Source organism: Cnephaeus nilssonii (assembly GCF_951640355.1).
Source record: "Cnephaeus nilssonii genome assembly, chromosome: 12".
Classification (NCBI taxonomy): domain Eukaryota; kingdom Metazoa; phylum Chordata; class Mammalia; order Chiroptera; family Vespertilionidae; genus Cnephaeus; species Cnephaeus nilssonii.
The window spans coordinates 13,806,410-13,831,098 of NC_137083.1; the positions used below are offsets into that span (position 1 = coordinate 13,806,410).

Sequence of the window (24,689 nt, forward strand, 5' to 3'; positions counted from 1 at the left end):
GTATATTCCATGCATTGAATATGCTATTTTGGGTCCCATGATTACTTGATTATTCTCTCTTTTTCTGCACACAAACACATATAATATCTAAATATATAGTCATGTAGTTCTGCCTGATTATGAATATGTAGATATGTAAGTACTTACAATTTTCATCTATTGAATATTTTGAAAATTCAAGGAGCTAAAATAGTAGAAGTTTTTTTATTGAGAATATGAGAAGTGTAGAATCATTATAGTGGAATATTAGCATTTAATATAAATATATATAATAAGGAGCTCAGAGTTTATCTCATTGGCAGGCAGTATAAGGAGATAATTAAAAGTGTTTTGTTTCAATTATATATATATGTATACATGTTTATGAGACTTGGGTCATCATATAAAATGTACTCCTTATTGTGGGTTGCAGTCAAAAAGTTTGAAAGGCAAAGATTTATTTATTAAGTATTTTCATTGATTTCAGAGATAAGGCAGAGGGAACAGAGATATAGAAACATAAGTGATGAGAGAGAATCATTGATTGGCTGCCTCCTGCACACCCTGCACTGGGGACTGAGCCCAAAACCTGGGCATGTGCCCTGATCGGGAATGGAACTGTGACCTCCTGGTTCCTAAGTCGATGCTCAGCCACTGAGCCATGCTGGCTGGGCAAAAGGCAAAGATTTAAATAAAGAGCCACAACCTCTTCCAATTGTGTCTCAGCTCAGTTTGTAGTGGGCTCCCTCAGGCACAGAAGAGTGTGAGAAAAAGAGAGACAATGGTTGAAGATTAAATGCATCACCTAATGGTTAATAGGACTGTGATTGTGTCTACGTGTTTGCTATCCAGCTGGAGATACATAGGACTTAACTGGGAGTTATGTGAAAGGAATTGCCTGCCATGAGTCATGGGATTAGTTTACAGTTGGAAAGCTTTCAAAAACAAGTTTCCCTGTGTGTGTCAAATGTAGTTGGTAATAAGAAGTGGGGACTGACTTTTGAAAACCTTTGTTAGCATTGAATTGGCTACAGAAATGTGGGTGAGAGTGGAGGTAGGAAGTGCTTTGCCAGGAAAGAGCCAAGTTCTGTTCACTGCAGGGGGAACCGCCCTCATTTTTACCTTCAGATTTAAGGCTTTATTTATACCGATGACCTTTTGTGCTGCATTTAAGTACATTTATAGGAAGAAAACATGGGGCACACAATTGTGTTAACTCCTGGAGCTTCATTTGCTGGTAATTACACTTCCTTTTTTTAAAAAAATATACATCTTTTTATTGATTTCAGAGAGGAAGGGAGAGAGAGAGAGAGAGAGAGAGAGAGAGAGAGATAAAAGCATCAATGATGAGAATCATTGATCAGCTGTCCTGACTGGGAATTGAACCAGTGACCTCTTGGTTCCTGGGTTGACACTCAACCGCTGAGCCACACTGGCCGGGTTTAAAAGCTCTTTAAAACCCCCTTTCCTCCCACAGCTTGAGAACTTGGTCCCTGTCTGCTTGGGGAGGTCTGAGTGCTGACAACATTTTCTTGTACAGAACTGGAGAGTTGCCACTGGGGATTCAGGAAGGAAAGTCATAGACAATGAAGCCCATGAGGCTGGGATCGAAGCGTGAACTCTTGCTTATGGCTCTGATGAAGCCAGTGTCCTGTATGTGAGGATCATGATTAATAAAAAAATCAATGGGCAATTTTCATATCCAAGAGAAGTGAACGCAGCGCCTGTATTCTGGGGCAGAGAGGGAGTTTAGATGTTACTAGAAAGTACATTGACCGTGTGCCTTCCTGTCACATGTTACGTGTAGCTGCCGCATAATCCATTGTGTATCTCTCATTCTTCCCTTGGAAGCTGATATCTGACCTGGCTGTGTGCAGACAATTACATTCAAACACTGGGAACCCCCACATTATTGATATTTGAATTTGGGTATTTACTTCTTCAATTGTTTTCTTTGGATGCTGTTAGCTCTGAGTATTCAGAGGTTAATGGCCAGAGAAAGTGGTCCTAAACCATTCAGCATTTTGGCCACAAAGCAAGACCCTCTGAGCACTGATGTTATTAGAATAGGAACTTGGGGCAGAGCCCAATTTATACCCCATATATAGGTCACAAGGGCATTTTGAAATGGAAGGGCTGGCCCATCCCTTCTTGCTGTGCTGTTTGAAATTTCCCCACTGAGTCTCTCCTTGTCTCCATTCTTCCTTCTTCTGTCCCGGAAGCTCCTTCCACTTGACCTCCGTGCTCTCCCCGTGTTCATGTCTCTTCAGGGCAGGCTGCGAGTGGCTAAATGGACTCCACTGAGCAGAAAGGAGGAAGGAGTAGAATCTTAACTGTCCTATCTTCTTGGCTCACCACCTACAGGTTTATCTTACTCTCCCTACCCATACATACACCTACATTAGAGATAACTGAAGTTTGAATCTCTTTCTGACCGTAGACATGTTCTTAACCCTTTATGTATGAAGAGGTGTCCTTTTCATCTGTGTAAGTTCGCCTGTCCTTTTAGGCTTGGAAGTGGAGGGTAGTGGTAGGAGTGGGGTATCCTGCTTTTAAGATAGATTTTTTTTTCTGGTTATAAAAGTAATATACTTAATATAGAAAAGCTAGAAGTTTGGAAAGAACCAAAAAATCTACCAGTAGCTGATCACACAGAGACCATTGTTCTTAACACTTTAGAATACTAGTATATTCCTTTCTACTTGTTTGAGTTGACCTCACACTGCCTCTTCCGTTTTACTTAACTCCCCCTGCCCCCCGCCACCTTCTCCAAAATATTTCCACGTGTTACAAGATCTTTAAAATATTTGTAATGGCTGCATAATATTTCGCCATGTACCTGGATGAGGGTGTGGGAGGGGCGGAGCTGGGTGGAGCTGGGATGGTGGTGGGCAGCAGGGAGCTCTGGGAGGCCGAGCTGCTCCATGGACCACCCTAGGAGGAAGGGTGTGGGTCACTGTTCCCAGCACTGAGATTAGCTGAGCGGGGGCCTGAGGGGGGTGCTGCCTGCCAGGGAGTTTTAGTAGCATGCCAGGAGCCTCTCCGGAAGGCCCCTGGTGAGCAGGAGGACTGACTGGCAGCTGCGATGGTGAAAGGGGAATTTCCAGAGGGAAACCAGAGATCCCCTGCATTCCAGAGCATCGGACGGCTGCTATGGTGACCGGTGGGCGTGCGCTTCATGCTTCGTTTCTCGCTCTGGCTGAAGGGGTCACTGGCTCTGTTTGCTGGGACTGTAGCAGTGCCAGGGTAGAAAGGTGGGGGTGGGGGAGGCGGGAAAGCGCCTGAAAGGGCCTGTCTGTGGTGGTTTATTAGAGAAAAGAAAGGCTGTCTAGACAGGTGAGAAGAAATCATTCGGTGGGAAGGTTAGAGGAAGGTGATTCAGTGGAGGCAGAAGGAGACCGAAGTCCGTGTCAAGGCCCTGGAGAGTGGAAGCGCGCAGCCCAGCGTCAATGCTGCGCGGTACTGGTTAGGCTCTGCCCCGTGTAGGGAGGGGCCTGGGGAGGAAGTTATCGGTTTTGAACCCTGCACTTCGTGGAATCCGGTCTCGGTAAATTGAGAGAAACGATAGTTAGGGTGCCCTCTCTGGAACCAGTAAGAGGAAAGGCGAACAAGATGTGAATGAGATTCTGATGCTAATAGTATTACTCTTAGAATATATTGGAAAAGTAGACGGAAATGAAAGAAACTCACGTGGCTATAAAGTGAGCTTCCAATTTAAAATCTTTGATTTTAAAAAGACAAGTACGAGAGGAAGCGGGCTAAGTGACCTGGGATAAGTAAAGTTGCACAAGCCCGTAGGACTCGAGTGCCAGCTCACAGAGGGCTCGGGAGACAAGCGAAGGCAGGGAAGCTGACGGTTTTATGTGTGATCAGAACAAGGAAACGGGAAGGCCTCGGCCTCTCCTTGTGGCAGATGGGAAGGTATTGGCCAGCGAGATGACACTGTCCTGATCTCCACCAAGAGAACGATTTTTCAAACTGGGATTGCACAGGTAGGCAGTAACAGAGCCCCCGCCGGCCTTAGCTGACTCCGGGAGAGCTGGAAACGTGGCCGTCCATGATTCTGAGCGCCCGCCCGTGGGTCCCCGTCCTGCTGTAAGGATTGCTGTGAATCGTGGAGGGTCTGTGTCGTAACCCCGGCATTGTGTCATGAATTTTATAAGTTGTACACGGGGTACTGTAGACCGCTAAGGTTAATACTCATCCTCTCACACCCTAAAACGAATTAGGAACTAAAAGGTTTTGGAGTGCTGAGGAAGGTAAGGAATAATAACGAAAAGACAGTGTAAATTGGGAGTGAATGCCAGGATTCCCACTGGGCAGTGTCCAGGTAAGACGTTTGTTTATGTGAGAATTGACTGTACCTGGAATTAGAGAGGGTGCGGCCTTCGGCTGAACCCCATAGAAAGCGTGTGCCCACTTGGGAGCAGCTCATGGTCCCACGAAGCTTGCTGATTGATCTGAGTGAGCCCTTCCAGGCTCCCAGGGATGGGAAGTGGGAACTACCTCATGGGCTGGGGGGTGAACGGAAGGGCCTCTGTCCAAAGCACACTCCCGGGGAGGTTGCCGGGAGGACCGTTTCCTTTCTCCAAAATCCTATGGTCTCTTCCGGCCGACCGGGAGGAACCGGGTGAGAGAATGCTGCCAGAGCGCCCCTGGCCTTGCCCTCAAGGCCCACAGATGAAGCTGTAAATACCCAAACGGCCCTTGGCAGAAACAACGCTCCCCACCCCTGACTTATATTGTTCTTTGGATTCCACGTAACGCTCCCCACCCCTGATTTATATTGTTCTTTGGATTCCACGTAAAAGTGAAATCATATGGATTATATTTAGTTTCTCTTAAAGTCGCAGCTTCCTGAAATGTGTGGAGGCTCACTATAGACACTCGCTCCATAGGTGACCACTTAAGACCGAGCTGAGAAGTGAAAGGCACGGTGGTGGCGGCGGCGTGGCAGAGGCGGCAAAGGGTGTCCTAGATTTCCAGGCGGAAGCATCACGTTTCCCACGTGGCCTGAGACTCATCAGGCAGCGCGCCCCTGGGAGAAAGGTCAGCCCTGCGACCCGCTGTAGAAGGTCCTAGATCCGCAGAAGGTCTGAGGCCCCGGGGGGTTACGAGGCTGATTGAGAAGAGGAGTATTGGAGCCAGGAGATTTTCTCTTTCAGTGGCAAACAAGTGTTAGGGCGTTTTGGGAAGAGATAAACCATGGGCGTCTCAGGGCCTGGGTGGGCTTCTTGCAGCGTTTCCATGAACTGAAGGGAGAGCAGGGCGTGGAGATGTGGAGAAATGCAGGGAGTGATGGTCATGGCAGGTGCTGGGGTGAGAATGACACGGTTTGCATAGTAAACATGACAGCCTGCCTGCCAAATACGTTCTCGAAAAAGCCCCCACAACATTCAAATATTGTTTCCAAAGACAGCCCCTCCCTCCTGGAGGGACGCTGCCCGGCCTTCACATGTTATTATCGGAGGCTGCACATCCGGGTGGCCCTCCGTGCCACGGCAGAGCGCAGGAGGGAAGGGCAGCAGGGTTACGTGGACAGCAGGGCATCGACTGCTCCGGTAAAGACTTGGAACATTGTCAGTGAGCGCTCAGGAAAAGTAAGCCGTGGTGTTTGTGTGTGTTTGTTGGTGGTGTGTGTTTTTGTGTGTGTGTGTGTGTGTTTAATTTTTATTAATTTCAGAGAGGAAGGGAGAGGGAGAGAAACATCAACGATGAGAATCATTGATTGGCTGCCCCCTGCACGCCCTCTATTGGTGATCGAGCCCACAACCTGGGCATGTGCCCTGACTGGAATTGAACCTGGGACTCTTCAGTCCTCAGGCCGACACTCAATCCACTGAGCCAAACCAGCTAGGGCAACCATGTTTGTTTTTAATAATTTTTTAAAATTCTCACCTGTGGATATTTTTGTTGATGAGAGAGAAGGAGAGAGAGTTATCAATGTGTGAGAGAAACATTGATTGGTTGCCTTCCGTATACGCTCCCAAACAGGATCGAACCCGAAACCCAGGTGTCTAGGTGTATGCCCTGACTGGGAACTGAACTGGCAAACTTTTTGGTGTATGGGACGACACTCGACCAACTAAGCCACTTGGCCTGGCTGCGTTTGTTTTTAAGTAACTATTTTACTTCTTAAAAACAAGGGGAGTCCTAGCCGGGTTCCTCGGTGGTTAGAGCTTTGGCCTGTGGACTAAAGGGCCCCGGGTTCGATTCAGGTCAAGGGCACGTGCCTCGGCTGCAGATTCCATCCCTGGCCCAGGTCGGGGCATGTGCGGGAGTCAACCAGCTGATGTATCTCCCTCACATCGCTGTTTCTCTCTCTCTGTCTCTCCCTGTCCCTCCCACTGAAAAAGTGTCCTCTGGTGAGAATTAACCAACAAAAGGAAACAAAAAGAAGGAAAAACCCAGGAGATACGTGAGGCAGTGTCCTGGGAAGATTAATCTGGTTTGTGTGAAGGTGCTGGGGGCCAGCGAGGACAGGAAGCACGTAGGGTCACCCTGATGTGCAGCCTCCGATAATAACATGTGAAGGCCGGGCAGCGTCCCCCAAGGAGGGAGGGGCTGTCTTTGGAAACAATATTTGAATGTTGTGGGGGCTTTTTCGAGAATTTAATTATGGGGAGGAAAGAGGCCATTACTTTTTTGTTTGGCGTTTCATTTTGAAATAATTCTGGACTTAAAGCATTGCACACACATGACAAAGAGGGTTCCCTTAAAACCACAGTACAGCTGTGAAAACCAGCGTTAAAACTCAAATGCAAGAACTCGGTCACGTTCCGCCAGCTGCCCCAAGCGGGTCCTTGTCCTGGTCCCGGGTCACACTGCCTTTTCTTTGTCAGTTTCCTTCCGTCTCTCTCAGTCTGAGGTCGCCCCTCCGTGTTGTTTGGGTTTTTATTTTTGTTTGTTTGGTTTTGCTCTTTCATAACCTTGACTATTTTTGCAGAGCGCAGTCTAGTTACATAGAAGAATGACCTTCAGTGTGGAATGGTCTGATGTTTTCTCATTAAATTCAGGTATGCATTTTGATAAAAATACCATAGAAGTGTCTCTTATCAGCGTATCGTATCAATAGCAGGCAAATGATGTCAGCTTGTCCCAGGATTGAGAATAACTTGTGTCACAGTAAGGTGATGTCTGCTGAAAAGTTATCTTTTTTCCTCTGTGCCCATTCCTATCTTCTGGGGAGACACCATGCTTCTCATTGGACTGTATCCATGTCCTGCATCTCAGTATCCTTTTCCCACACATCATGGCGTCCGATGATGATTCTTGTCTGCAACATTTAGCACTGTGGTGCTTGCTGAATGGGGACCTCTGTTTTCCTCTTTTTATTGCATTTAGTCATAGTTACTGCATAAGGAAGAGCTTCCCCCCTCAAAAAAAACAACAACCACAAAACACCACATTTATTTATTCAGTTATTCTACCTGTAAGTACTCATGGATATTTAGTCTCTGAGTTATAATGTAGTACTTTAACTGTTTTTCTGCTCAGATTGTCCCAGATTTGGCTTGTGAGAGTTTCCTCGAGTTGGCTGCTGTGGGAACATCGGGGAGTCCGGGGCTGACTGGTGGGTTGGTGTTAAGACAAGTCAGGATTCCAGTGAAAGGCGGAGCTAAGCGAGCTTGGTGATTGGACTGTTGAGCCAGATCTTTAGTGCTTGATTCCTACATGTAAAGGCTTTTATGTGATTGCATTCACCGAGGAAGCCCACCCTGTGAGGCAACACTATTTTCTTGCTTTTCAAAACAGTGAGAAGAAAGGTATTTTCCCAAGGATTGAATGAAAACAAGTTGATGGCGCCTTTGGGTTTGTTTCTGTTGTGCCTGTTGTGTCCATATTTCCAAGAAGCTGCAGGTTCTTGCGATTTATGTCCCTAGGCAGGCGAGATTGTGAAAGACCTACAGGTATTCCTAGAACCCTCTTTGTTGTTTTTTTTACTTTAGCTTTTAAGTGGGCAAACACGTTTATACTAGAAGAGTCCTTTAATAATGGGAAGTAACAATGAAGCCGAACGCTGTGGATGCCATTGAAAGGGAATGCCCTTTCGGGAGGGGGGAGGGTGCTGGGCTGCTCTGCAGACATGAAGGCATCGTGGCTCAGGGCTGTGTCTGGGCTGGGGTATGTGAAAACACAAACCACACGAACAGGTGCAACGCGGCGAAACACTGGCTCTTTGTTCTGCACCAGCCAGACTTAGAAGCGCGGCGCTATTGGTCAAATGGCTGATTCCTCTGCTGTGTTGTGAACTCAGCCGGGAGTGTGATCCAGGCGATGTTTTGAGAATGCTCCCAGCCTCTTGGCTGTGGTGGATGATGAGAGGTTCAAATGGCCCATCTCATCCACCGATGTTGACCGTTTTTCTCACACCTGGGTTAGAATTGCCTGGGGAGATTGGCAAAGAGCAGTAGGTACGGCTAGAGGTTCTAGTCCTGTGGCCTGAGGTGAGGCCTGAACACCTGTTTTGTTTTGTTTGTTTGCTTGTTTTAGTTTCCAGGTGGTTCTAATTCATAAGCCAGACCCAGTGGATGCTACCTGTGACGTCCGCAGGCAGTTAAATGTACCCGTTTGTCACGTTCCTCTTAAATCACCACATTCTAAGGTAGAAGATACATATATGGGGCAGTAACTGAAGATAGACTTAAGTTGCAAACTCGAGTGGATTTCTTAGCCTCTTTAAGTCTAGTTTTGTCATCTGCAAAAAGGGATTAAAATGGTACCTACTTCATTGTTTCTGAAGGATTAAGTGATACGTTGCATGTAAAACATTTAGCATAACTTCTGGCACATACTAGGAACTCAATAATTCATTTAATTATTTATTATTATTTTTAACCACTTCTTACTTAAAAATTTTTTTTTAATCCTCACCCGAGGATATGCTTATTGATTTTAGAGAGAACGTTGATTGGTTGCCTTCCCTAAGAGCCCTGACTGGGACTCAAACCCGCATCTTTCGGTGGGTGCACAGGACAACCATGTGAGCCACCCGGGCCGGGCAGTTATTATTGTTTCACGACATGCAGCCCGTTACAGGGGAGTGGTAGCTTTGGGACCCGTCACTTTTGCCTCTGTCCTGGCTCTGTCACTTCCCAGCTCGGGGCCCGTAAGTAAACTTCTTAGTTTTTCTCACCCTCCGGCCTCTTGTCTGTAAAAATATGAATATGTGGGTACAGTGACTATTATGGGAAAGTGCTCAAGACAAGGGGAGTGCTCAGTAAGCATTTCTGCGACCTTCCCTTTCACTCCACACAACTTAGAGCCATGGAAAAAAGTGCTTTCAGGAACATCATGGGCTTTGATGTGGCCAGGCTATGTTGAGAAGATATTATGACCAGTGGCCTTTGTGGCTGTGACTGGCTGCTGGGAGCTGGCTCCTTGGGGAAATGGTGGTGGGCCTGCATGGTGACCAGAGCTTGCAGGAAGGGAGTCGTGGTGAACTGCCCTGCCCTTCCATGTCACCAGTTGGCTCATGTCTCCAGTTTACATTGTGCTTAACTTGTGATGACCATGTAATTCTCAAGCCAACATGGTGGCTGGGATTCTGTCCTTTTAACCTTGACCATGCTTTGATTGAGACGTAAGTGTATCCTGTGGCTTAAAAAGGACCCACCATCTTAGCACTCCACCGGACCGCCTACCCGATCACAACTTTTATTGTCTTAGTCCATAATCTCTTACTGCAGGTGCCCTCCGGGTACTTATGCAGCTTTCTGGCTTCATAGGATGGTAAGAACTCCAAGGATACTTAGTCTACCTCACCACCTGCTTGGTCGCCGAGAATGGCAAAAGGACAGTGGCCGAAGGTGATAGAAAGTTGTGTCATGAACTGAATTCGCAAGTTATCAATACACTTGGTGGTTCTTATCGGTGCCTGTTTGTAATAGAGCGGGCCCCCCTGCTGTGGTGATGGAAGCGATTCGGCCTTTCTCCTTCGATTTCTCTCTCCCCTCAGTAGCCTAAGTACTTTAACTCAATCCAAGGAGGGTATTAAGATGACCTTTAAGAGCTGATAAGAAATGTGCCTTAAGTCTATCGTATAGTTTATCAAGATACTTTTAGTGACTGGAATGAATTTCATGCTTGGTTCTCACCCAGCCTCACAGACTATTATAGTTTAGCTTTCGTGGACACCTGACTCCAAAAAAAAAAAAAAAAAAAAAAAAGCCATGAAGGTAATATATGATTGCTAATCAATTATCCTTTTGAGTGATAGCATTATTTTTTTTTGGAAGCGAATATTAAAGGGTTGTAATTTTCTAATACCTGTTTAAAATATGCAGTTTGCCTAGAATCATCTAGGCAATCCTTTTTCATTAGAATGGGAAGGAGAAGAAAATAAATTTGAATTACAATCTAATTTTATTTGTACTATTAGCAGTCTTCTCTCTATGGTGTATGTATGTCTTCCATGAAAGACTCATGGTATCTAATATAAGGAATTCTAGGACATTGGAAATAAGGGGGGGTCGTTATCTTCTCTGGGCACTGTGTTTATGAGGTGTGACGGCGGAGGCATGTTGAAAAGGAGAGGGGTGCACTGTCAAGAGGGTTCTTGTAATGCTGCCAGGTAGATGCTGACAGAGCACGTAGTGAGGTGATGTGGGGCAGGGCGCCTCGGGTTCCTGTGAGCTGGTCCTCTGTGGATGAAATGGTGCAGCAATCCTTCCCAATCCTATTAAAAACGAGGTAACGGATGGACTGCTCCTCCACGCGCTTCTTCCGTTGAGTCTCCGGCACCTGCTATTTTTGCAACAACTCACATAGAGTGGCCTCTAAAAAAGAGAGCGTAGTTATGTAGTTATTTTAAATGTGAGGAATCAGGACTTTGCGGAGTTCTGCAGAGAGCTCTGCGGCTCCCCCAGCTCAGCGGAGTTCCAGAGCGGCCGACCAGGGGCATTGATGAAACCCAGCTCCCCAGGCCCCCCTCCCCCCCCCCCCCCCCCCCCCCCCGTTAAGAGAGGGCTTCGGGGAGTGTCTGACGGCAGGTCTAGGTATTGTGTCCTGTAAAAGGCAGTTCTGGTGTTGCTCTTGTGGGTTCCCTGTGGGCCAGCAGCTTATCTAACCCCGTTATCTAGTCAGCAGGGAAGAATCCCATTGCTTTATTTACTCACCTTACCAATCCTTTCAGACAAGCCATCCCGGGGCCGCTGCTGTGAGTGGGACTGGGCGTGCCAGGCCAGGGCTGAGACCTGCGGGTCTAGGTCAGCAGCAGAGAGAAAGGGAGCGAGCCTTTCTTTTGTGGAGGTGCCCCTGCCTGGCTCTTCAGAGCTTGTTTCTCCCTAAATGCTTTCTTTTGAACTAGAGCATAGGAAGTATTTGCTTTTCCGAGCTGATCCAGGCAAATAGATGAGTAATAACGATTGTCAGGCCTGGCCTGCTATATTGATTTTTAAAAGTCGCTCTGTTGAGGAGGGAAGTCACTTATCATGATGATTCATTGTCAAATTATAAATCTGGTGCATATGCAAATTTTAAATTGTTCAGTATTTCAATAAGTGAATACATTACCGAGGCTGGATGGCAGAAGCCCCCGGAAGAGACAGTTGGGAGTGGGTAAGACGAGAGCGGAAGGGGGAGGTGGATGTTTTCATGGGGATTCAGAATGGCCTCTCTATCTTATAAATGCCATTTTCTTTGAAGCCATTGCAAGTCTTTAGCAGGGTGTACCCATTGGCATTTTTGGGTAAAGCATCTATATGTCTGTTTCAGTTTAATTAGAAGATAAGTAGTGTGGGAGGCGTGTGGAGCGGGAAGAGGCGGAAGGGGGATTCTGTCTTACATTACATTTTGGTAGAAGCTTCAGATGGCGGAAAGCGATGATTGGCAGGATATGGTTTGTAAATTTAGCAAATTCTAAGAAGTGGAGGTGGCAGACTGAAAACCATGGGATCTGAAAAGACAGCAAGCCTAGGAATAGAGGAGCAAGGAGCTTTTCAAACGTAGGTTGGAGGCTCAGTAAATGTTAGTTCCTCTGTTCTTTTCCCTGCAGTGGGAAATGACCATTTCCCATTGTGCGTAAGCATACCTGGGTGATGGTGCTGCCTACTGGATTGTTCGGTGGGAAAAATGAGCTCCTGCGTTACTGAGTGGATGTAGAGATACGGATATCTACAAATAACTGGATAGAAAAATGACCATTGCTGAGCTGGGTGCCGTGAAAGCGAAGCTGTGGAAACGGCCAGCACGCTCCCCAGGAGCGTGTGGATTGGTTGGGGCAAATGCACTCCCAGCCAGACACCCACAGCACGGAGCCCAGGAGCTGGCCTGTGAACAATCAAAATAAAGAGCTCCAAAGACGGCAAACCCCGGTGGACTGGGTGGGTGGGAGGAGCTTCGCCTCGGAGGCGACTGCACAAACCTGGACTCGGGGGTCTGGTGGGATTCAGGAAAGCGTCAGGGGAGACTGAGGGCTTTCTGTTGTGGAGAATGGCATGCGCGCAGGTATTGGAGGGGCAGGGTCTTCTGATGAGTACATCTTGAAGAATAAAGAACCCAGGGAGCGCCCTAGCCGGTTTGGCTCAGTAGATAGAGCGTTGGCCCGTGGACTAAAGGGTCCCAGGTTCAATACCGGCCCAGGGCACGTACCTGGGTTGCAGGCTCCATCCCCGGCCCTGGTCAGGGCGCATGCAGAAGGCAACCAAATTGATGTGTCTCTCTCACATCAATGTTTCTCTCTCTCTCTGTCTCCCTCCCTCCCTTCCACTCTCTCTAAAAATCTATGGATTAACAAACAAACAAGAAAAGAACCCAGGGAGTGAGGTGGAAAGAGACTACTGGTTGCCGGTTGGCGGCAGACTGTGGTGGACCCAGAAGGGCAGGCTGGGGAGGGGGCGATTTAGAGACATTTGTGTGTGGGGGGGTGGGAGGTTTGCAGGATGGCGGGAGAGGGCGTGACTAGACTAGAGGGCAGGGAAAACCATCGTGCAGCTGCAGCAGCAGTTCCGGTGGGTGGGATGAGAGCTTAGTTGGACTATGAACATGGACACGAGAAGGAAAGGAGAAATGGAACCAAAACCACATGAAGAACCAAGTGACAAGTACAGAAACACCCCAGGCTTTCTGTTGCACTTTTTAAACTTGCACTCTGTAGGCTGGGAGCCGTTTGAATGATATGCCCTGTCCCATTGGAGTGAATGCTAACCAGGCATTTACAGCGTGGGAATAAGGACGTTAGTGCTCTGGGACTTGATGTTTAAGCTCCTCTGTTGGCAGGGACAACGCCTGGGCCTTCCACTGCTGCGTGTCGTGTGCCCTTAGGGGACAACGATTTCTACTTGGTTCTGATTTCTCCCCTTTTTCTTTTAAAATAGGCTCTCCAGAGAAGAATTTCCAATCCATACCTTGAGCACACTTCTTCCCAGGTATGCTTCTTTTCTCTCGTACTATATTTTCTGAAACAGTGATTCGCAGGCCCTGATGGTGAATTCTCTAGTCACAGCTGTCCTCTGTGCTCCTGACCATGCCGTCTCCTTCACCGGGGTGACTCAGCCAGAGTCAGATGAGATGTCCTGACAACTGGGTCAGAATTCAAGATGTTCACTAGATAGGAAAAAAGATTTCCCCATCTTCCACGTCCTTTGCATGAATGCATCATCAATATGGCAGACTTTAATACATAATATAAACATTTTCAATTTCTCGTATAGAAACACTGTATTTAAAAAAAAAGTGGGTATTTTACACTGAAAACTGGCAAGGGGATTATTTATGCTTACATTTATCTAATAGTAGAATATCACCGTATGCTAATTGGTGAGAAAAGATGAGGAGCCTCTACCATGCTGTCAGAGAGTTGCATTTTTAAAACAACAGGAGCCGGGGAGCTTGGTGAGGACAGAGACCTTTTTGGCCTTTTTCCATGATTATATCCCCAGCGTCATTAAACGTTTTCCTGAATGACTGAGGGACTGCATCCTGGTACCACGTCAGGACCAGTCAAGTGTCAGCTGACTTGTACCTCACTTAGGGTAATAGTTTCTGTCATCTGATTTGTTCATGTTCTTCTTAAGTTTTAATGTGTTAAAAAAAAGTCATGTTCTGTCCTCACTTTCCATAGGGTTGTGTTTAGGAGGTAATAACAGGAAAATTAAAAAGTGTAAGGATGGGGTTGAATCATTCCCTGTTAAGTTATAATCAGTATATTTTCCATTTGTTTGCTTCGAGCGAAGATATATATTTTATGGAGGCAAAATTTTGTAGGTGCAGAAAGAGTTCTCCAAGAAACAAGGGAACAGATATGAATACCTACGCCCTGTGTATACGAATTCTCATGAGCCTTTATTTATGAAGACAGTTCATTGTCACTCGGCTCCTTCATTAGGGCAGCACAATGCACTCGGGGACGGGGGCGGGGCAACTATGGGGGAAGGAGGTGTATCAAAGGACACCTCCTAAGCCTCTCTGGATCTAAGGAATGTCCCTTCATCCTTTAAGAACCAGAGACTCATCTGGGCAAATTAAAAGATTGAAAAAATTCTTTATCTGCTCGCTGGAATTACAAAGTAGAGGAAACCATGATTCTTAGAATTAACTATGAACGCTGCAGTGGAGTGACCCTTAAACGCAGCGCAGACAACAGCCTGCTGTCAAATTGTCGTGGTGCAAGGTGTCCACGAGACAGGGAAAAATAGTTTCCCGTCTTCCAAGTCCTTTACATGGATGCGTTACCAGTATGGCAGAGTTAATGCATCATAAAAATAGTCTTTGATTTGCCCTATTGATAGAAACACCATGTTTTTACTAGTAAAAACAGTGGGTATTTTACACTAAAAACTTATGTAAAGTATGTTTTTTGTAATTATAGTTAAAGCCGTTTAGCATACGGAAACTAGCTGTTACAGCTTTATAGCATAAATGAACCAACAGCAAAAGTAAAATAAAATAGGTAGCTGTGTTTGTAGCTGCATAAGTGTCTTAAGCTTATTGATTTGGTCATCATTTTTTTTATATATAGTATGCTCACAAATTATGGCATGATTGTTCTACATTTACAGGGAATGTTTGTTTTTTCCACTTAGATTTATGGGGAGAATTCTTCTTGTGCAGGAAGAGCACTGAGGAATATCATTATCGTCCAGGCAGCTGATCTGATCAAGGACAGAGTAAACCTCAAGGGATTTTACAGGTAACACAGTTCTCTTAACATCTTGTCAGAAACTCTCCTTATGAAAAAAAAAAGTGTTAAAATCTGAAGCTTGATCACAGAGACAGGCTGTATCAGGAGCAGGAGGGGTTGGTCAGTTTGTGTGAAGTGTCCTTTGGGGTTACTGGTGATGACTCGTCTCTTCTTTAAACTTAGCTAAGTGTTTGTTGACAGTTGGAATCCTGGTTCTGAAGTTAGGGTCTGGCATCCCCGGGTGTGGATGGGTTCCTGAGAGAGCCCCTGCTTCCTCTGAGCTGGGATAGTTTAGCATAATTTTATTGAGTGTGTCCTACACGGTGACGTCAATAAATATAGGTCCCCCTTCAGGGACCTTATCGAGGCTCTGAGAGGACTCTCAGGTCCATGGGCTGAGAGAACGTTGCTCAGCTCGCCAGGTGGGAGTGAGAATCCCCTGGGGTGCTGTGAAGAGCGGGAGGGGCAGGTTGGCGTAGGGATGGCATTTCTCCGCCTTGGCCAGTGAATAAGGGCAGAGGCGCTAGAGCAAATGGGTGGGTTAGAGGCCTGCTTTAGAGTACAGCTGGACCAAGAGAGTAGTCACTTGGAAAGTTTGGAGCCCATATTTTCATTTTCTGGAGGTTAAAAAAAAAACCCAAAAGTTTTTTTAAAATATATTTTTATTGATTTCAGAGAGGAAGGAAGAGGGAGAGAGAGATAGAAACATCAATGATGAGAGAGAATCATTGATTGGCTGCCTCCTGCATGCCCCCCACTGGAGATCTAGTCCGCAACCCGGACATGTGCCCTTGACCGGAATTGAACCCGGGACCCTTCAGTGCACAGGTCGACGCTCCATCCACCAAGCCAAACTGGCTAGGGCCAAAAGTTTTTTTATTAGTCTTCCATATTTTTATGTTAAGTAAAGATATTAAACCACACCAAACAATACCAGAAGAAAACTACAAAAGGAAAAAAGAAAACTATCATTGATTTTCATTATTCTTTCTTATAGAAATGAAATCGTAATACCATAAAGAATAGGAAGAATACTCAGAATAAATGACCGCAAAAAAAAAAAAGTAGGAAAAATTCCCAGGATAAAGGTCATTTCTTTAACTAAACTTAGACATGTCTGATTTTTTTAAAAAATAAGAACAGTACAAAGTCTTTGGGTTTAGTTGTGAGTGAGCTAATAGGATTCATTAAAAAAATTTTTATTGGCGAGAGAGAGAGAGAGAGAGAGAGAGAGAGAGAGAGAGAGAGAATTTGTTGTTCCACTTATTTATGCAGTCACTGGTTGAGTCTTGCATGAGCCCTGACTGGAGAGCGAACTCACAACCTTGGCGTATCGGGATGATGCTCTCACCAACTGAGCTCTCCAGCAGGGTTCATGGGATTCATTTTCACTACACATAAGGCTGCGTGTGATGTCCGTCACTGTTAGGTTTCGTTTCTTTGTGTGATGTCTATGGATATAGGTCGAAAAAAGAATGGAGAGATATGCATTAGTTGAGTTCATGTCAAGAACCATCCATCCACGTTAGAACATACTGGTGGGAATAGAATGAGGAAAGAGCACGTGTTTTTGCTATTTCAGATTCCCAATGGTCAGGCCAGAACCTCCCTTCTTTTAAAATCTAAGGACTGATGCATGTTCTGGGTCTGAAGACCAAGTGCCAATATGGTGGCCCAGAAGGGATCATTTTCGTGTGTCTGCTAGTGCATTAAGGGCAAGTGTTCCCTATGCACCACACGAGAATTACTTTCAGAGCTGGTCTCCGAATAGCATCGCCCCATTTATATCCGAGATTAAAGTTGTGTCTGCACTATCATGAAATAATTGCTAAAAATGTAACAGAAGGAAGCTAAGAGATAGCAAATGTTCAGCTCCAGAGATTGTTAAAAGAATGCTTTGTTATAGCAATCTCATGGCCTTGTACCTAGTCACCTCCGTATCACAGTGTTCCTACCTAACGCGCGACTGTGGTGAGGTCTGCATGTGCTCGGAACAGTTTCCGTGTTCAGGTCTGCATGTCCTCGCAACAGTTTCTGTGTTCAGGTCTGCATGTCCTCGCAACAGTTTCTGTGTTCAGTACAACGCTGGGAATAAGAGCTGCTGTCCATATTCAGATTGCTCCCTTCCCACCGTCTCTGTTTCCCTCCTCACTGCTCTCCTTAAATCCTGTGGATCTGGGCATTTTAACTGGATTGTTGCGGGCCTGGCCAGAAGTCAGGGGAGGATGAGTTCAATGCAGAGGCAGCTCACCTCCTTGCTAACCGCTGTCAGGGCAGTGCTGTGTTTTCATATATGGACTCAGCCCTGACCCCCAAACAGAGCGAGCTCTTCCCACTGACAAGGTAGAGCTGGGGGTTGGGGCTCTGTGGTCACCAGCATCACCAGGGAGCCAGTTAGAACCAAGGACTCTCGGGCCCCACCCAGCCATCCTGCCTCGGATCTGCAGGTTAGCCAGATCTCTCAGCTAATGCTTAACCATGATTTTGAGGAGCCCCCGTCCGAGAAATTTCTCCATCATCACCTGTGAACAAACATGCGCGCCCACCCATCCAGCCACCTTTTTCAGTTTAACAGTTTGATTTATTCAGTAAATGTTCCATCGTGTCCTTTCGTGTTCCACACAGTAGGTTGAGGAGCTGGACTGTTCTGAGAATAAGGATGACAAACGATACAGTGTTTAATCCGTGTGATAACTGTGCTTCGAGCAATTAGTGCGAAGATGCTGGCTAATTGACAGAGGTGTTGAGGAATTAATTAACACTTTGAGCCTTTCACATGATAGGTGTCCTATCGAATTAGAAGTTAATATTGGTCTAATTGACTGTTTCGTTGTGATCTGTTTTCTCATTTTGTTTAAAAAAACACATCCATTTATTTGACTGTTAATCTGTTTAATGTCTTAATGCTAACCTGCAATTAAACATGTCCGGTATTGCCTTAATTGCCTTAGAGCATCTTACAAACAGCAGCACTGTACCAAAAAACTGTGATGCATTATCAAAAGCTAGAATGTTTGATCAGATATCTCAACAGAAAAAGCTTATTTTTTTCTTCACTCTAGAAAATGTAGCGCCTCGTGGCATATCTTTGTATTGTTGGTTACTGTGTGATTTCTAGCTATTTGTGCCTATGCCAATCACAGGAGATGGGCAATATTTTTCTGTTTTAGGAATACAAATAAAGTTTACATCTTTTGGTCCTTAAATACCAAATATAGAATGAACATAGCCATTTACATGATACATCACTTTTTTAAAAATCATTTTTGTGACAGTTTCTCATAAGAGAGAGTGGGATTCAATGAAATTTCTGCAAATGAGAATCTACATTTCAGCAAGCTTTCTTCTTTGGGTTTTTCATCACAGGCTCATAAAGATGGAAAAGGAGACATGAGATACTTCTTGTAACACCAAGATTGGACAGTCTTTGACTATAGTTGTATATTTTAGGACAGATTACAGAGAATATTTTGTGTGTGTGTGGTTAGTGGAATCCTTCACACACATCTGCATTTGTGGGTGTTACGATCTAGGTTCCTTAGCTAGATTGCTTAGATTATATTAAAAAGATTCACAGTCAAATGGATTGCCCTTTGAGACAAACTCTAAGATTTAATCTCTGAAAAGTAGCAAACAAAATTCTCTATCACCCACTGTGTTCCAACTTTGCCAAACCCTCTTGGAATTATTTTGTTCTTATTAAAGAGACTAGGTAAGCCCTGGCCGGTGTGGCTCAGCTGGTTGGGCGTCATCCCATGCGCCAGAAGGTCGCTGGTTCGGTTCCAGGTCAGGGTACACGCCCAGGTTGTGCACTCAGTCCCAAGTAGGGGGCGTTCAAGTAGGGGCGTGCAGGAGGCAGCCGATCAATTTTTCTTTTTCACATAGATGTTTCTCTCTCCTTTTCCATTCCTCTCCCCGAAAATCAATTAAAACTGTTTTTTAAAAAGAGACTAGAGCTGGAACCTCGGCCCAACAGGGCGCGTGCTCAGTGCCCTGGGCACGCGTGTCCTGCACATGCATTTGTCATGTGACCTCACACCAGCCAACAGGTGCTCCAGGATTTGGGGGACAAAGCGCGGCCCCCCGAGCAGTTGCGGTGGGAGAGCGGTGGGTCTAGAGCGTGACTCGCCCTTGCCAGCTCCTGCGCTGCCCAATTCCCTGCCGCCCCACCGCCCCGCAACCGCGCGCAGCCACGTCCGAGGAGAAGCCCAAGGAGGGAGTGAAGACAGAATGACCGCACAATCTGAAAGTGGCCGGGCAGGATGGCTCCGTGGTCCAGTTCAAGATTAAGAGACACACCCCACTGAGCAAGCTGATGAAGGCCTACTGCGAGCAGCAGGGCTGGCCAATGAGACAGTTTAGGTTCCGGTTCGATGGGCAGCCAGTTAATGAAGCAGACACCCCGGTCCCGTTGGACATGGAGGATGAAGACACCATGGACGTATTCCAGCGGCCGACAGGAGGCTCACGGGCGACTGGCTGACCCTTGGGGTGTGGTCTGTAGAGGGGCCAGCCCACTTTGTCACCATCCTGGCATTTGCTGTTGAATAGTGAACACTATCAGTGACCACGCCAATCACCAAGGAGCCTGCAGGAACCAAGGACATCCACAAAAATTCCTTTCCTCTGTGACAGACTGCGGGTGCCACTCAAAACTGTCTGCAGGGGCGAATCCTTACCTGGAACCGGGCCAGTCAGTGTCATGTCTGTTTAGGAAAATGAGTTGCAAGGTTTTGGGGATTTGTTTTTTGCTCTCATTTTTGTCTTTCCCCCCTCTTACAACTTTTCCCCGAAGCTTGTTGTGTGAATGTCCCTTTTTAGTTTAGACGGGGATCTGATCCCCCTGCTTATTCCATTGTAGAGCGCTCACATCACCAAAGTGGGGGTGCTTCTGTGGGGAGCATTGTGGGGAGACACACTTCCACTTAACTGTTTCTCATAGGTCCACTTACTGTCCTGTAGGTTTCTTCAATGCTAAATATTGCAAGTTTGTGAGAATATGGTAAAGCTGAAGGGAGAATACTGGAATGCTTTTTAAAAATATATTTTATTGATTTTTTACAGAGAGGAAGGGAGAGGGATGGAGAGTTAGAAACATCGATGAGAGAGAAACATCGATCAGCTGCCTCTTGCACACTCCCCACTGTGTAGGTGCCCACAACCAAGGTACATGCCCTTGACCGGAATCGAACCTGGGACCCTTGAGTCCGCAGGCCGACGCTCTATCCACTGAGCCAAACCGGTTAGGGCTGGAATGCTTTTTAAAAGGTGAAAAGAAAAATACCCGAGTCCCTCAGTAGCATGGGCCTGGGCGCTCTGTCCCTCTCGTGTCCCCTGGCGTAGGGCCAGGCCCAGGGCCCCTGACAGTGCATGGGCAAAACAGGGCGCAGCAGATACTGGCTTTCCCCCTTCTTAAAGAGACTAGATAAAAAAGTTTTCAATTATAGTTTATATTCAATATTATTTTGTATTAGTTGCAGGTGTCCCCTTCTAATACAGAGGAAAGCAATTCCCATATTTCTCAGTTGGCAGTGGTATTGTGGCCTCAGATTTCTTCCAGTATTTGCTTCTGATGAATAATTACGGTCTTTCTATAAAAAAGTACGATTAAGTATTGCTGATGTTCTTGTGTCAAAGAGCTACTTCAAAGTGTGGTTACAAATGGGCCCCGTGCAAAGACGACTTCTTGTTGTTCTCACAGACTGCTCTCTGTTTCCTGACATTGGCTGTGGTTTCATGTCTGTGAAACATTTTGGAGCCTGTACCTATTAAACGTTCAGTTCTCCTCCTGCCCTTCTGCATGGAACCCCTGCTGCCTGATGGCCCTGCTCTGCCTCGTTCTGGTACCTGGGCAGTGCGACCTGGACCATCATCGCTTGCTTGCCCAGAGTCTTGCCTTTCTTTCCTTTGTGTTTTGCTGTTGGGGTGTGGATGTGGTGTCTGCTGGCTCTGCTGTGTGTTCACAATTTGTACATTCTTTGTTGTCCTTTACTACTGTAAACAGAAAATATAGTTTGATATTCTGTCTCTTATATTAAATATTGCATTTGGGGGGGAAAAAAGAGACTAGATAAAAACCTATAAATGGTGGAACCAAAATCTATCACCACCAACTTGAGGTACTTGTCTTGCCAAAGGCAGAAGCATTATCTTTCTATAAAGGGCTGCTAAATTCATTTTTTAATTTATGCAAACTTAGGTATTTTGAGAACTTACTGTGTACCTGGACTGTCCTAGTTGTTGGGGTATAATAGTGAGTTATACTACATAGTCCTTGGTCTCCTGAAATTTACTCTTAAGTGAAGAAAGCAGATATTATTCATTCAGAAAGACGTATCATTATTAAATGTTAGGTGACTTGAAGAAAAAGTATAAGAGAATTTGATTCCAAGTCTCTCTAAGGAAGTGATATTTGAGCTAAAATCTGAAAGAGGAATGAATCAGAGGTACATGTCATGTATTATTGAGTCACTCGTTTTAAAAAGCAAGCACATGAGAGGGATGCTGTTAAATACCAATTTTTTGGCAAATGAGTGGTCACAATGTCTCATGTGAATGTCTTTGTTTTATGCAGGCGAAGCTGTGTTGGATCAGAACTGGTCGACTGGCTTCTGGAACACTGTCCTTTCGTCCAGTGCAGATCCACGGCCATAGGGGTCTGGCAGCTCCTACTGGACATGGGGATTCTGTCATCAGGTTAGTAGGGCATGTTTGGAAGGCACAAAATCATTATTTTATTAAGTGGCCAGACCAAAATATACTTGCTATCCTAGTTACCTGGGTGGATATTTGTTTTGCAGATAAATATTTGCACTCTCTCCTATTTTATAAATAAAAGTGATAGGTCATCTTTTGATTGTTATTTCTCTCACACCTTTTGTAAAAATAATTAGGTACCTGCTGATTCATAGACATCTGCCTATAAAAGTTGTTCGCGTACCCCTCCCTCCCTTCTCTACTCAAAATGCTGCTCACAATTTTTTTTAATCAGTGACATTTTTAGTTGCCCTAAATGTGTGATTTATCTTGCTGTACTTAGAATTATCATCAGAGACTGATTTTATGAGTGGAATGTGTATGCCATTTTGATTGACTAAGTAATCATGAATAGTTAGAGATATGACCTATAAAAATTAGCTGTTTAAACAGAACATAAAATTGCTGTTAACTCGAAAGGTAGTTGATATCTCTTTTCTTTGTTGAGCCCAGGGTTTTGGAGAATAGGAGTGATGCAATCTGATTTTTTTTTTTAGCTCTTTCGCAGAGATGCTGGTTGGTCAATGTTGGTTGCCCACCCCACACCCTTTTTTTATCTAGGTAATAAATATTGAGGGCCAGAGAACATAGGAAGGTTCAGAAAGGCATAACCACCAAAGTCCCACGGTGGAAGAGTGGTTCAGATGGGAAAGGGGTATAATCTTAGTGAGTTAATAATAACTAACACCTGATTCTCTTATTTAGAAAACTAGAGGCCCGTTGCATGAAGAGATTCGTGCAATAGGCCTTCCTTCCCCTGGCTGCCGGCACTGGTTTTCCTCCAGCACCCGGGACCCTGGCCTTCGCTCTGCGCCGCCTTCAGTCTTTGCTTTGGGTGGAGCGCTGCTCCTGTAGCTCCCTCTGCCCCCTCTTCCCTCCTCCCTCTCATAGCAGGCTTCCTGCCCCACCCAGCCACTCTGTGCCTGCATTCATGCTGCCCAGAGGCCTGGAGCAGCGGGGGCGGAGCCACCACCATCTTAATTTGCATACTCATTCCTGATTGGCTGGTGGGTGAAGTGAAGTGACCGTCAATTTGCATGTTTCTCTTTTATTAGTGTAGATCATTTAGCTACCTTTGAGCAATGTTATCAGCTTGCTTGAGAGATTCCACAAAACATTTTGTGTTAATATTTTTTGGAAAAGTCCCCAGTTCCGATTCCTTTAAAATGGTGTTTACCAACCTTGATAGTGTTAACATTTTGGGCTAGATAGTTCTTAGTTGTAAGGGGCTGGCCCGTACCTTGTAGAATGTGTAGCAGCATCTCTTTCTTCCACCCACCAGATGTCAGTAGCACCCCCTAGCTGTGACAACTGAAAACATCTCTAGACATTGCCAAGTGTTCCCTGGGGAGGGCACAATCACCCTCGTGAGAACCACTGATCTAGAACTTGCCACCATGTTGTACTTGTGTTCCACTACAGTAATTACATGTATCAGTCTGCTTTGGGACACTAAAGAAATACCTCCTCACTGTCTTTGAATAACTACAGATTTTACCTGTCCCTAAAGCAGAAAAGTGATAAAATATGTGTGAATATGCTGCTCAAAGCTTCAAATAATAAAAATAGATTGGTCACTGGAATTGTGAACAGGAATAGACTTACACTATGTGATTGTAGTCCCACCCCTGGCGAATAGTACTCAGTAATGCTTTCAGCTTATTATTTGGTTTACGACTCTCTAAATAATATACTTTAAAAAACTGATCCACACCTTTTTTCTTTCCAACAGTGGACCAGCATTTATACTTTCAGGACACCTACGTTTTCTATCAGTTTTCATCTGATGAATGTAGCTACCTATACTGTGAATTCGAACGAGAAGAAGAGTGGCAAAATGGTGTCAAGATGTTACTGCAGCTTGTGCCTGTCATTCGCACCAGAGGTGGCATCTGTGAACTGTAAGTGGATGCTGTTTTGTTCTGTTGTTAAATTACTGTCACGTTAAGAACATTTACTGTGTCTGGGGACTGTCCTTTGCTCTTTAAGATTACCATCTCCTTTAAAAGGTAGCTGTTCTAGTCCCATTTCTCAGATGCAAGTTCAGAAAGGTAAAGTGAATTGCTTAAAATGAAATCAGCTATTAAGTGACTGATTTAACATTCAAATCTCAGAAGTCCCTGCCTTGCCAGCTACACCATGCTGCACTAATTTAATTATTGCTATATGAGTAGATGATCCTAATTAGAAATAAACATGATTTGACTTGAGTTGAGAATAAAATAGTAACTCATATCTTATTCACTACCCAAGTCGTGACTTTCCTAAGAAAGAGCTCAACAGACATTTAGGGAAATAATCTAGAAGCAACATTTGGCAAACTAAAACACCAGTCATAGCCCTGGCTGGTGTGTTCAGTGGTTAGAGCATCAGCTTGTGCACCGAAGGGTCTCGGGTTCGATTTCCAGTCAAGGGCACGTACCTGGGTTACAGGTTCAATCCCCAGCCCTGGTTTGGGGTGCAACCAATTGATGTGTCTCTCTCACATACAAATGTTTTCTTCACCCTCCTTCTTATCCTCCCTTCCTCTCTCCTTTCCTCCCTTCTACTCTTTCTAAAAATCAATGGAAAAAATATCCTCGGGTGATATTAAAAAATAAAACACATGAAGATACTGAGTCACTATATGATTAAAATGAATTAAAATTAACTCATTTTAGAGAAGGTTTGGGAAAAAAGACTTGTCATGATATGGCATTCTGACATGGGGGCATTGTGGGGAGACAAAAACCAAGGACATCACAAACATTCTTTTTCTCTCTGACATGCTGCAGGTGCAACTCAAAACTGTCCACACCATTAATGACAAGCTTACTTAACTATAGTGTATTGC

The 24,689-nt window shown here is 45.3% G+C and overlaps 1 protein-coding gene and 1 pseudogene across 5 annotated transcripts in view; both read left to right on the plus strand.

The window, feature by feature from the left end:
- Positions 1-24,689, plus strand: part of RAPGEF5 (Rap guanine nucleotide exchange factor 5) — a 199,450-nt gene that overhangs the window by 25,740 nt on the left and 149,021 nt on the right. For all 4 annotated transcript variants that reach the window (XM_079786281.1, XM_079786283.1, XM_079786284.1 and 1 more), the window contains exons 2-5: positions 13,296-13,346; positions 15,003-15,109; positions 21,675-21,796; positions 23,589-23,757. In XM_079786281.1, coding sequence (XP_079642407.1) covers positions 13,296-13,346; positions 15,003-15,109; positions 21,675-21,796; positions 23,589-23,757 — 449 coding nt within the window. The remainder of the gene's footprint in view (positions 1-13,295; positions 13,347-15,002; positions 15,110-21,674; positions 21,797-23,588; positions 23,758-24,689) is intronic.
- On the plus strand, positions 18,024-19,604 carry LOC307108588 (small ubiquitin-related modifier 3-like; annotated as a pseudogene). The gene is made up of 2 exons: positions 18,024-18,030; positions 19,291-19,604. The product of its transcript is annotated as a small ubiquitin-related modifier 3-like (transcript).